We start from the raw sequence: 12,271 nt of genomic DNA on the forward strand, positions 1-12,271 counted from the left end.
ATCTTGCAGGAGGGAAGGCCCCACCAGACCAGCTGCTGACTCAGCCCCAGGCAGAAAGCAGAAGAGGCAAGAGCTGAGCCTTGTCTCTGGGCTTCCCAAGCAAACACCCTCAGGACTGCCAGGGCCCCTGGTTGGCCATGCATCCTCTAAATCAGTGGTTTTCAACCTTCCTATCGCTGTGACCCTTAAATACAGTCCTCATGTCTTGGTGACCCCAACCATAAAGTTACTTCACCGCTACTTCATAACTGCCGTTTTGATAGTTGTGAATCATAATGCAAACATCTGTGTTTTCCAATGGTCTTAAGCAACTCCTGTGAATGTCTGACCCCCAAAGGGGTACTGACCTACAGCTTGGGAACCACTGCTCTGAAGGGCAGTATGTGGGGCAAAACTACGGATCAATAGTAGGTGAACCCCAGGGAGAGGAGAGCAGATGCTAAGTGTCACTGGGTATTTGTTCACCAGGTGCCACTAACACTGTTGGAAGGACTCTTCAGAATCAGGGTTTCTTGGGACCTGGTCAGGCAATCCACTGGCGCCATTGTTAGCGGGACTCAGTTCCTGGTATCCCTCGAATGCCTTCCCCACTGACTGTGTAGCCACAGGAGGAGACGGGCAGGTGTGGGGCGAAGAGCACTTGGAGGGTCCGAGCTGGGCTTCTGGGCAAGCCCATCGTGGCATCATCCTCGTGCACCCGGTCAACCATCAGTCTCATCAGGAGCTGGTTGGCCCAGGTGATTCCAAGGGCTGGAGAGAGGTGCTCATCCCAGGCCCTGAGACACAAAATGGGTGTTGCTGCTTGTGTATCCCCACCCACTCCAACATCGTTTGCTGAGGTGCCCATACTCACCCCAGTGGCCTGGGCATAGACTCTTCCACCATTTCTGTTACCTGGAGAAACCCAAGCGAGGGTCAATGACCGCAGCTACCTCAGCTGCTCCCTCCCATCCAGCCAGCCCTGCTTGCCCCAAGGAAAGGGTACAGCCACTAGCCTCACTACCTGGTTGATGCACAGCACGGGGCTCCGGAAGGTGCTGCTCAGACTTCGGAGCATGGCCCCCAGTGACTGCAGGCGCTTGGCCCTGGTGGCCAAGGCCTGAACATCATACTCACAACGAAACGGGGCTGCAACAGAGTCGACCACCACCAGACGGGCCATTCCCCTTGACAGCAGAACGGGGACCCTCTTACTCACACACTCCAACAAGGCATCCTGTGGGGGACATACACGGTGGCCTACACTGGCCCTGAGATGCAGCTTTTTGACACTTCTTGGCTGCCTCCTGCCCGCCTGGCGGGGAGAATCATACCTGCACCTTCACTCCTACTGTCTTCTCACAAGAGCACCTTCCGCTGTCTCCCAGGCCCTCTCCAGGCTGACAGGATCAGCTCACTAGGCTGTGTGATCTAGAGAGCAGCGCTGCTTGGCCCTACTCAGTAGGGTGTTAGGGAAGGGCTGGGTGCCCTCCTGGTCTTTGTACTAATGGGCAGGTGGTAGGATGGAGCAGTGGTCTGGTAGTCTGTTCTACACACAAGGTACCACGTGCTCCTAAAGGGGTTGAAAACCTGCACCATCCTCCACATAAGGCTGCGCCCTGGAGAAGATGTTAGTTAGGAGTAGGGAGGACACTGGGGCCAGCCCCCCTGCTGCCCACTCCTGGAGTCCTAGGCTAAGGCAGGTGACCTGGGCTTGCCTCTCGGGGCCACTGTGCCCTGCTGGCACCAGGTGCGGGTGACTTGTGACTAGCTGAGTGGCCCAGGTGAGGGTCCCGTGGCCACGGTGGAGTGGTGAGGTTGCAGCTGGGCCTCCACACTGTTCCTAGTTCAGGGTCCTCCAGCACTTCTGACTGGCCAAGCAGGTAGCCAGCACTGCCTCACGAGCTGTCAGATTCCGACATCTAGCCCAGAGTGAAACCCAGTCTGTACTTCTCCTAGGGCGTCCCCAGCAGAGGCTCTCTGTGTGGAAAACGACGGCAGCAGCCTAGAAGACGCCAGCTCTAATGTGAGTGTCTGCGCCTCCCTCAGCCAGGGCCGGGACCCCGAGGGTGGGGACCGGAGGGCGGTGATGGTGAGAAGGCACGGAAGGACAGGTGTGGCCCACAGTGCTGACTCATGTGGAAGAGGGAGGTTCTGAGTTCGCATCCTTCCTGTTGTGCCCTGGCAGACCCGCTCCATTGCTGGGCAGACCGGGGGAGGGGGGGACAGAGCAGCGCCCAGCGGTGGCCTGGCCTGACCTGCAGCTTTCTTTTGCAGTGACCTGAGCCTGGCCTGCTCTCAACACCCCGATGCTGCTGCTGAGTGTGGCTCCAGAGCTGGCCCTGTGAAGGCCACGGTGGGGCTGGAAGGGCCCGGGGCTGGGAGCGCCCAGCGCTAACGTAGTTCCCCTGCCCACGTGCTGCCAAGCACATACTAATAACCACACCACTAGTAGGGTCTTGGAGAGCAACTCTCAGTGAGTGAGGTCCATGGCCTGGCCCTGTTCCCTCCTGGGAGGCCCCTAGGACAGGACACCTCTGGCTCCTGCTGCTTCCGCCCCCCTGTGGCGGCACTTCTGTGTTTAGTTCTCTGTGATGTGTGTGATAATGTATTTTTATTGTACATTTTTTAAAATTAAAAGTTTATATGCCTTACCATTTACCAGAATGGAATGTCTGTTCATAAATCTCCCCACCCTGCAACCACCACCTTGTTTTTCAAGACAGTTTTTCTGTGCAGCCCTGGCTGTCCTGGAACACACTCTGTAGACCAGGCTGGCCTCAAACTCTCAGAGATCTGCCTGCTTCTGCCTCCTGAGTGACACCTGGCAGCTCTTTTTAAAAAATTAAAAATTTTATTATCATGTATGTGAGTGACCAGTGTGAATGCCATTTGGTGAGCATTCAGAGGTCAGAGGACAACTTTAGAGTCAGTTGAACCAGCTTGCCATACTCTCAGAACACTCTCCCTGGCCACAGTGGCACTCCAGGTGGCCACGCTGAGGATGCGCCCCAAGCCCTAGTCATTGCCTACGTTTCTATTTGGGGTACAGGGTTTCTCTCCAGATTCCTGAAGGATCCTCGTCTGTCACCCTCCCTGCAGACAAGGGCTCTTTCAACTTGAGCAACCGTCCTGGGCATGGCCCTGCTTCCGGCTACTGGAACTGAGCCCAGCCTGGTCAGCAGGTAAGCCCCAGGCTCAGGCAGTGCCAGCCGTGAAGAGCAGCAGGAACAGGCCTCTGTGGTGCCTTGTTGGTTCTCTGGACCCCCCAACCTACAGGACACCTTTGCCACACACCCAGGGCTTCTCCTCCCCACAGGGGCCAGTTAGGTCTCTCTTCTGGTAAGGAGTAACAGTGTTGGTCTAAAGGCAGGACGGTGGGGAAGCCTTTCACAGTACACTCATCAACCCCGCATTCCTATTCAGGCTCATCAGGGCAGCAGGCTCCTTGCTAAGTGTGTTTAGATTACAGTGCCTCTCAACTTCCCCAGTGCTGCAGCCCTTAAATACAGTCCCCCAACCATACAATTACGTTTGTTGCCACTTCATAACTGTAATTTTGCTACATTATGAATCATAATATAAATAACTGATATGCAGGATATCTGCTATGTGACCCAAAAGGGTCGTGACCCACAGGTTGAGAACTGCTGGTTTAGAAAGAACCCTTCCTTCATGATCTCCACCCTATGAGAGTCTGGTCCTCTAGAACCTGACGTTGGACATCTCCTCTCCCTGACTTTACCCTGATAGTATATTCTGAGTTGAGCCCGGTCTCTGCACTACAGGCCCCTGCACAGGTGACACTGGCTGAGTCACTGGGCCATTTGTGAGCAGAAACAGACACTTACCACGTCGGCTGCATGTTCAACGAAGATGTGGTTGCTGAACTTTATCTTCTGGACCACCTCCTCTGGCACATCTGTCCGCAGCTGCTGCTGCTGTTCAATGAGCTGCCACAGCCGCTTGCTGGGAAAGACATCCTCTGTGCAGATGTAGATGGCCCCTGGGAAGCCAGAACACCAGTGTGCACAAGAATTGGAAATGGGTTTGTGGCCACAAAACCAAACGTAGCCTCTGCCCCTCTGCCTCTGTCCTTTTCACCCAGAAGGGCAGCAGGCTCAGCGTGGCTCTTATCCCACCTTTGGCTACCTTATTGGTTCCTTAGAACACAGGCTAGCCCTCTACTCTGACACCAGAGTACCCACTCATCTCTATTCCCACCCCCTGTTCCTGGATACCCTGATAGCTCATTCCTGCTCTCCAGTTCCCCGCTGGGTTGGACAGGACAGGGCAGAGATCACCAGGGTCAAGAGACTTTGGAACATGTTCCTCAGATGCAGGACAACTCACAGGCTCCTGCCACTGCCTCTACTTGATGATGCCAGAGAGTGGATGAACAGGCATGAGCACCTGGTCACCTGGAGTACAAACAGTCCTTGTGTAGTGCACTGTTGGGTCAAAGGCCACCCAGATCCTGCAGCTGAGAAGAGCTGGGTCACTAGCAGGAAACCCAGTGTTTGTGGGCAGTGGGTTCTCAGCAAAGACGCCATGCCTCAACCAAGAAATTCTTTCCCATAGATGGTGCTGGGACTCTTGGAATCCATATGCTTAGTTTGAGAACTCTTAGGGGGAAGATGCCAGTGGCTTGCCAAAGACATCAAACCACAGATGATAAATGCTTTTCATAAGATGAACACTGTTCATGTTTCAAAGGACTCAGTTAAGAAAGCAAAGATCAGCTGGGCGGTGGTGACGCATACCTTTAGTCCCACCCAGCACAGGAAGCAGAGGCAGGGTTAGTTTGAGTTTGAGGCCAGTCTACATAGTTCCAGGACAGCCAGTACTATACAGAGAAATGCTGTCTTGAAAAACCAAACAAAAAAGAAAGCAAAGATCATCCAGAAAAGGAGGAAGCACAACTGACAATATTCTGGGTGCAGATATAAATATTTAACTATTTCTGGTATGACGGTAGGGTCTCACTCCCCAGGCCAGACTCACTGTGGCCTCCAACTTGCACTGATCTTCCTGCCCCTGCTTCCTGAGGGCTGGGGTTACAGGTATGAAGTACCACAGCTAGATGCCAGCTTTTGGTTGGTTGGTTTGTTTTTTCTTTTTCGAGACAAGGTTTCTCTGTTTAATAGTCCTGGAACTCGATTTGTAGACCAGGCCGGCCTAGAACTCACTGAGATCCGCCTGCCTCCCAAGTGCTGGGATTAAGTGCGTGCGCCACCACCGCCTAACTTAGATGATGGTTTTGAAGACTGTAGGCAGGAGGTACTTCTGAAATGGCTCTGGGTCTGACAGCTGTGTCTCGGAAGGCACATCAGAGGCTGCTGTCCATTGCTACCGACCTCAGGCATGCTGGTGGGGACACCCACATCGCCACTGCCTCTAGGAGTAGCTGGTGTACAAGACAAGCTTTGAGGAGGACCAGGGAAACTGGAGCCTTCCTTCAGCCATTGTTTTTGGATCAGAAACCAATGTGAAGTGGTGAGACTCCAGCTGGTGCCCAACAGGGCAAAGTTCGGGAGTCACCTTGGTATCCCTAGACCTGCTCCCTGCCTTGGGCATAGGACCCCAAACACAAATGGCAGAGCTGTTGGCTTGTTTTGCAGGCAGCTATGACCATCGGCCCACAGAGGGCCCAGGCAGGCGGTTTGGGGCGTCTCCCTGTATCAGAGCCATCCACATGCTGCTCAGACCACTGGCCCTGACCAGAAGGACAATGCCACATGGTCTCTGCCCTGCCTCTCTGGCTCTGTGGGCCCGAGTTCAGGGGTGAGGTGCCTCAGCTTACATTGTGTGACAGCTGCAGGATCAGCTGTGCCTCGCTAGCTCCCTCCCACAGCCTAATTAACAGTGTCACCTTCCACCCTCCAGAGCAGAAGTCCACTTGCCTGGGACCCTGCCTTCCTATCCCCTAGGAAGGGGCAGCCACTCACCAGCCTCCAGGCCTCCATATTGTCGTGGGAACTGCACGGTCAGACAGAGCTGTAGCGCCAGCTGCGTCTTCCCTGCCGAGCTTCGGCCAGCTAGGTCAGTGATGCCCTCCAGGGGCAGGCCGCCACCCAGGAACTGATCCAGGACCGGGCAGCCCAGGCTCAGGCGTTGATGCTGCTCGGGGAAGCTCTCCCTCTGCTGGAACAGCTGCAGCGCTGCAGGGAGCAGGGGTCAGCATGCTTCCTGTCTGGCCTGTGCCCTGCCCAGGGCCTGCTTGGGCCTGTGAGCCTAAGGCCTTTAAGGAAGTGCTAGCTCCAGATGCAGCATGGCTGGAGGACAGGCAAAGTCCATGGGCTGGGTGCTGAGGTCAGAAGGCAGGCAGGCAGCCTGGCTGTGCGGCTGAGTACAATGATACACCAGAGTTTGCCCCTGTCACACTTCCCAGGATGCCACACATTTACTCTCTAGTGGGCACAAGCTGCTAGAGAAATCCAAGTCTGGGTGTGTACACCTTTAATCCCAGCACTTGGGAGGGGAAGCATCTCCGTGAGTTTGAGGCCTGCCTGAGCTACAGAGAGTTCCAGGACAGCCAGAATGACATAGACATTATCGAAAAGACAAGACAAGACAGAGGAATCCCTAAGCTCCGGGATGTGGCAGGGTACCCTCCCTCAGCTGGACAGCTTCAGCATGAGGAGAGGAGCAGCAGCCTATGACAGTGCAGGGTGACAGTTCGGAGCAGTGTCAACTTCAGAGTAGACAGCAGTGAGGCAAAGCTGTCACGAGGACACATGTCCAGAAATGGCAGGGCTTCTCACGGCCGCCCCTACCACACCACTGGGACCCCAACTTCATCCTTTACTGTGAGGTACTCCAGCGGGGCGTTGTAGAGGAGCGGAGGCCCACCGCCCAGTGCTCTGTGATATGGGCGGCTCTCTGTGGGCTCTGGACAAGTCACTTGGACTACCTGCCTATCCTAGGGGAGGCGGCTGGGCTCAGCAGCTGCTGGGAGATCATTCCCAAGCCAGAGTCTGGAGCCCGTGGGCATGTCCACCCAGGTCTGTGCCGTGCCATCCATCACCCCAGCAGCCACCCCAGGTGCCAGCCGGAAGATGCTTCCCTGCCCACCTGTAAGGACACGGCTGCCTTGAAGGTGTAGAGAGGCCACTTTCAGCAGGCGGTGCACGTCGTGCGTGGGCAGGCCGGTGAGCCTCTGCAAGTCTGGGCCGGAGTAGCACAGGACCTCCTTCACGGACTTCAGTCTACCTGGACTCTCACAGATAAACCACAGTAAGTCGGGACACTCAGCAAGGGTGGGAGGGGAGGGAAGAGCTGGGCACACCAGTGACGGTGACGATTCACCCAGAACGTCTTGGCGGAGAGTAACTAGTGAGTAGAGAGGAAGGAGGGACTGCAGAGGCCTGCTGCTGCACTCTTGTGACCTGGCCGTGATTGTCATGTCAGCAGCAACAGGAACCAGAGGTGAGGGCGAACCCTGGTGTCACCCTGTCCCACTCTTTGTCCATATCCCAGCTACTTGGGAGGCTGAGGCAGGAGGATTGCTGGAGCCAAGGAATTCAAGGCCAGTTTGAGCTACACAGCAAGACCCTGTATTTTATTTTATTTATTGCCAGAGCTGAGGACCGAACCCAGGGCCTTGCACTTGCTCTACCACTGAGCTAAATCCCCAACCCCAAGACCCTATATTTTAAAAACAAAACAAAAAGTGTGACTGTGGAGTTGGGGCTGTGGTGTGGGAGAGTGCCTGTCGACCATGCGCAAAGCCCTGCATTGGCTGACCTCAACAGATGGAGAAAGGGCAATGTAAAAGCCAGCTCTGAGCCACGCTAGGGCAGGGCAGACCAGGAGGCTGGAGAGCAAGCAGGGCCTGGGTGCAGGCAGGCCAGGCCAGGGCAGGAAGTAAAGGGACCTCACAGCTAATGAGCCAAGGGCCTGCTGCTTGGGGAGGAGGGTAAAGAAATTCATTCTGCTGGGCGGTGGTGGTGGCCCACGCCTTTAATCCCAGCACTCGAGAGGAGAGCCAGGCGGATCTCTGAGTTCAAGGCCAGCCTGGGCTACAGAGTGAGATCCAGGACAGGCACCAAAACTACACAGAGAAACCCTGTCTTGAAAAAACAAAACAAAACAAACAAAAAAAGAAAAGAAATTAATTCTGGGCTTGGATTTACTTTCTAGTTTCAAACCAGCTGAAAGAAGAAACTATTATCCCAGCCCTCTCTGAGTTCAGGGCCAGACACAGTGAGTTCCAGGCCAACCAGGGCAGAACAGTGATGCCCTGTTGCAATTAGAAAGAAGAAAAGAGGGCTGGAGAGGTGGCTCAGAGGTTAAGAGCACCTCTGAGTTAGAGGAAGAGTCCTTCCAGAGGTCCTGAGTTCAATTCCCAGCAACCACATGGTGGCTCACAACCTTCTACAATGAGAGATCTGGTGCCCCTCTTCTGGCCAGCAGGCTGAACACTCACTGTATACATAATAAATAAGTAAATCTTAAAAAAAGAAAGAAAGAAAAGAAAGAAGAAAAGGACAAAGAAATGACTGCAGGTGTGTCAAACCCGTTCACACAGTGGCAGGAAGACCTGCCATGGACAGGAGGGCTGGGCGGCTTGCCCACAGCAGCCCTCCAGAACTCAGGTGCAGAAGGGGCCCCACAGGCAAAACAGACCTGAGGCCCTGTTTGAAAAGGAGGGACCGCCAGCTGGTGGCGGCACACGGTAGCTTCCACAGCTTGTCTCACCCAGAGTGCACACGTGTAGCTGTCCACTCCACACAACATACCCTTCTTAATTGCAGCAGTAATTCTGGGGTTTAGGTCCAGTTGATCCAAGTCCATTTCTTCAGGGGGTTCTCCACGAGCATGAAAAACTTCCAGAGACACAGTGACAGCAACACATCCCAGCGTGCTTGCTGTTGGATCACCTGTGGGAGTGGGTGTGTTAGAAAGCAACACACTGAGGGGGCCGCCTGATGTGAATGCTCACTTCCACATCAGTGTAGTTAGGTGTAGCAGAATATTATTTTAAGGGGTGTTACTTTTGCTTATGTTGCATTTGTTTAACTCTGTGAAGCTGTGTTCCTGTGCCTGTCTAAAACACCTGATGGTCTAATAAAGAACTGAACGGCCAATGGTGAGGCAGGAGAAAGGAGAGGCAGGGCTGGCAGGCAGAGAGAAGATATAGGAGAAATCTGGGGAGAAACAAGAAGTAGCCAGAGGAGGAGGAGGACCCAGGGGCCAGCCACCCAGCTACGCAACAAGCCACGGAGGAAGAGTAAGATTTACAGAAGAGGAAAAGCCCCGGGGCAAAAGGTAGATGGGACAATTTTTTTTTTTTTTTAGCTGAGGATCGAACCCAGGGGAAACCCAGGACCTTGCGCTAAAGGCGGAGGACAGGTGTCATTGTCTTGGGAACACTATCCATGAAAGCCCAGGATAGTGCTTCTGTTTGCCTAGGCTCCTCCAGAGGTTAGCACAGAACAAATATTGGTGGAATTATTAAGGCCACTCCACGTAGTTAAAAGGGGTTGGAACTTCCAGGCCAATGCTGGGATGCCTATCCACTACAAACAAATCCAGCTCTCCCTCTCATCCTGGAGGTAGCAGGGCCTGAGGCTCAGCTTGAAGAAAGCTAGGGTGCGTGCTGCACCCATTTAACTTCTGGGGGCCTGCTTGGGTCTAGGTCTAATGCATGGGTCTCACCCAGCATTTTCTAACGTTTTGTGAGTTTGGAGTTTTGAAGGATGCTGAGGGGAACCACACCTAGTCAGAGGACAACAGGGAGGGCAGAGCTGCAGCTCCACCTCACTGGGAAGCACTAGGAGAACCTCCCAGGAGGGACCTGGGAGGACAGCAATAAGCCTCGTACCCTCCCACTGGGGCTGGCAATGCCAGGACCAGTCCGACATTACAATCTCATGCATCCATTCAAATGACAATGCCAAGAGCGGGGTGTGTGTGTGTGTGTCTTGCTGTGTAAGTGTGAGGATGATGAGGATTTGGAGACCTGGAGCTGGGCAGGCACAGTGGCCTGCCAGTAATCCCAGCATTCAGAAGGTACCGACAGGGCATCATCAGAGCAGGCTGACTAGCCCATCTGTGAACGGAGTTCAAGTGAGACCCTGCCTCAGTATATAAGGCCAGTGTTTGAGGACTACATTGGACTTCAGCTTCTGGCTTCCACACATGTACACACATCAGTACACATCCAAACAGGCATATACACATACACATTTGTTTACAACACACAAACACATACACCTGTGTGTGTGGGTGCTAAGGTCAGTAGGTGAGGGCCAGCTGAATGTTGGGCCAGCATCTTGTATGAGGCTTAGCACTTTACTTTTTTTTTTTTTTTTTTTTTTTGCAAGACAGAGTTTCTCTGCCTTTCCTGGAACTCACTTTGGAGACCAGGCTGGCCTCGAACTCACAGAGATCCACCTGCCTCTGCCTCCCGAGTGCTGAGATTAAAGGTGTGCACCACTACCGCCCGGCTGAGGCTTAGCACTTTAAAAATAGCCGAGTGAGGGGCTGGGGAGATGGCTCAGAGGTTAAGAGCACGGATTGCTCTTTCAGAGGTCCTGAGTTCAATTCCCAGCAACCACATGGTGGCTCACAACCATCTGTAATGAGATCTGGTGCACTCTTCTGGCCTGCAGTCATACATGCTGTATACAAAATAAATAAATAAATCTTTAAAAAAAAAAAAAAAGCTGAGTGAAGTCTCCAGTTGTGGGCACCAAAGGCTTCCCTGGCAGTGCTCAGGATGCAGTGTGTGTAAGAGTCACTTCTAGATCATTGGAATGCTATCCCCCTCCCTTGCTACAAGGAGACAAAGCCTGGCAATAGTAGCATTAGGAAGGCCAGGAGCAAGCCCGCACCAGGCAGTGGCAGGGCAGGAGGGAAGCTGGGCTTGAGAACGTGCTTCCTGTTGAGGACACAAAGCTCCTGGTACCAGAACTCAAAGGTTTGGCAAGCCATCAGCTAACCTCATCCAGCAGTGAACCAGAGCAATCACAGGCTTGGGCTGACAGCCAGCTGGTGGAGGCTGGACAGGGGACATTGATAGGGCCGGGTTCTGGACGTCGTGCACCAGCAACTACCTTGAGGCAGTCAGCCCCTCCTTGCTTTACAAAGTTCCCTGAGCAACTTTTACTTCAACACTGAGGACTGTGGAGGGGCCCCAAAATAGCTTGACCACACAGCAGCCATGACAGGCTTAGGGGCCTAGACACAGCTTCTGTGACAGGCTTACTGGCAGGCAACACCCAGATCAAGGAAAAGCCTTAACCTGATACCACCCAGGGGTAAGGAAGTACCTGACATCCCAAACATTCCAACCATTAGATAAGGTGGCCAGATGTCCACGAGTCTAGCACACACTTAGTTTTTATTTTACAGACACTCCTAGACAATTGTCAGCCAATCCGGGTCCTGGACCAAGGAAATCCCCTCACCCCAACCTCTGCTATGATAAAAACTCTGGCCCACCTCAGCTCAGGGCTCTCTGCTCTCACCGCTGTGTTGGACAGAGAGACCAAGCTCTGGAGCCTGAAATAAAGGCTCTTTGCTTTTACATGCGGGATTCGGTCTCCGTGGTGGTCTTTAGACCCCCGACATCTGGGCATAACAAGGACCTGTGTCTCAGACACTGGCAAGGAGCACGATGCTCCATTTGGTCGCCTGTCTTCCTGTCTTCTGGCAGGGTAGGGCTACACCAGCCCATCCCTCCAACTGGACAGTGACAGTGAGCTCCTGGGTCGCTGTTTTGGAAGCGAGGCAAATTACCCAAAGAAACCAGAGATTAGATGCGCGTGGCGGTAGCTCGCTCCTGGGTAGTACTAGGTAGAACTGCTGGGAGTCCAAGGCCAGCCTAGGCTACATGGACAGTGACGTCCCGTCCTTAAGAACGCCATCAAGAAAAAAGTCACAGGTCAAGTCTGCAGCGACTGTCACGCTGTGGCTGGCCTGGGACCCTGGTGCTGAAAGAGCGCTCCCTAATGCTGTTACTGGAGGCGCCCGCGGGGAAGGCCGGGACTCTCGGTTCGATTCCCCTAACCCCGCTACGGGCCTGAAGGGGTGTCCTGCCGGGGAAGAACGTTCTTTGAGCCCCGGCCCCGGCCTGGGCTGTTGGAAACCCACCGTGTCTTCAGCTCTGGCCCCTCTCGATCAGTTCACCTGCAGGCACGGCGGCCTTGCGAGATCTCCCGCGCGCTCCGGAGGCCCCGCCCACCTCAAGCTTCTCATCCAATGAGCGGCTGGAGTCCGAGTCGGCCACACCCAACAGAAACGAAGAGGAGGCCACGTGGCTGATTAATTAGCCAATCCGAAGTCG

At 54.1% G+C, this 12,271-nt stretch overlaps 2 protein-coding genes across 8 annotated transcripts in view; one reads left to right on the forward strand and one right to left on the reverse strand.

Annotated features, from left to right (window-relative positions):
- The window catches only part of Klc1 (kinesin light chain 1), a 54,142-nt gene extending 51,538 nt beyond the window's left edge, over window positions 1-2,604 (forward strand). For 5 of the 7 annotated variants that reach the window (XM_036206094.1, XM_036206093.1, XM_036206096.1 and 2 more), the window contains 2 exons: window positions 1,939-2,005; window positions 2,257-2,604. In XM_036206094.1, the coding sequence (XP_036061987.1) occupies window positions 1,939-2,005; window positions 2,257-2,259 (70 nt within the window). In that variant the 3' untranslated portion in view covers window positions 2,260-2,604. The remainder of the gene's footprint in view (window positions 1-1,938; window positions 2,006-2,256) is intronic. The other 2 variants (XM_036206099.1, XM_036206100.1) reach the window with 1 other exon arrangement.
- Window positions 257-12,140, reverse strand: Xrcc3 (X-ray repair cross complementing 3). Its single transcript, XM_036206110.1, has 8 exons — window positions 12,079-12,140; window positions 8,721-8,861; window positions 7,054-7,191; window positions 5,928-6,140; window positions 3,831-3,985; window positions 1,004-1,216; window positions 854-894; window positions 257-776 (listed from the first exon to the last, which is right to left on the reverse strand). Exons 2-8 carry the CDS (start codon window positions 8,773-8,775, stop codon window positions 548-550), a joined length of 1,044 nt encoding a protein of 347 aa, XP_036062003.1. The 5' UTR covers window positions 8,776-8,861; window positions 12,079-12,140; the 3' UTR covers window positions 257-547.
- Between the last annotated feature and the right edge of the window lie 131 nt (window positions 12,141-12,271).

This window comes from Onychomys torridus, chromosome 14 (assembly GCF_903995425.1).
Source record: "Onychomys torridus chromosome 14, mOncTor1.1, whole genome shotgun sequence".
Classification (NCBI taxonomy): Eukaryota; Metazoa; Chordata; class Mammalia; order Rodentia; family Cricetidae; genus Onychomys; species Onychomys torridus.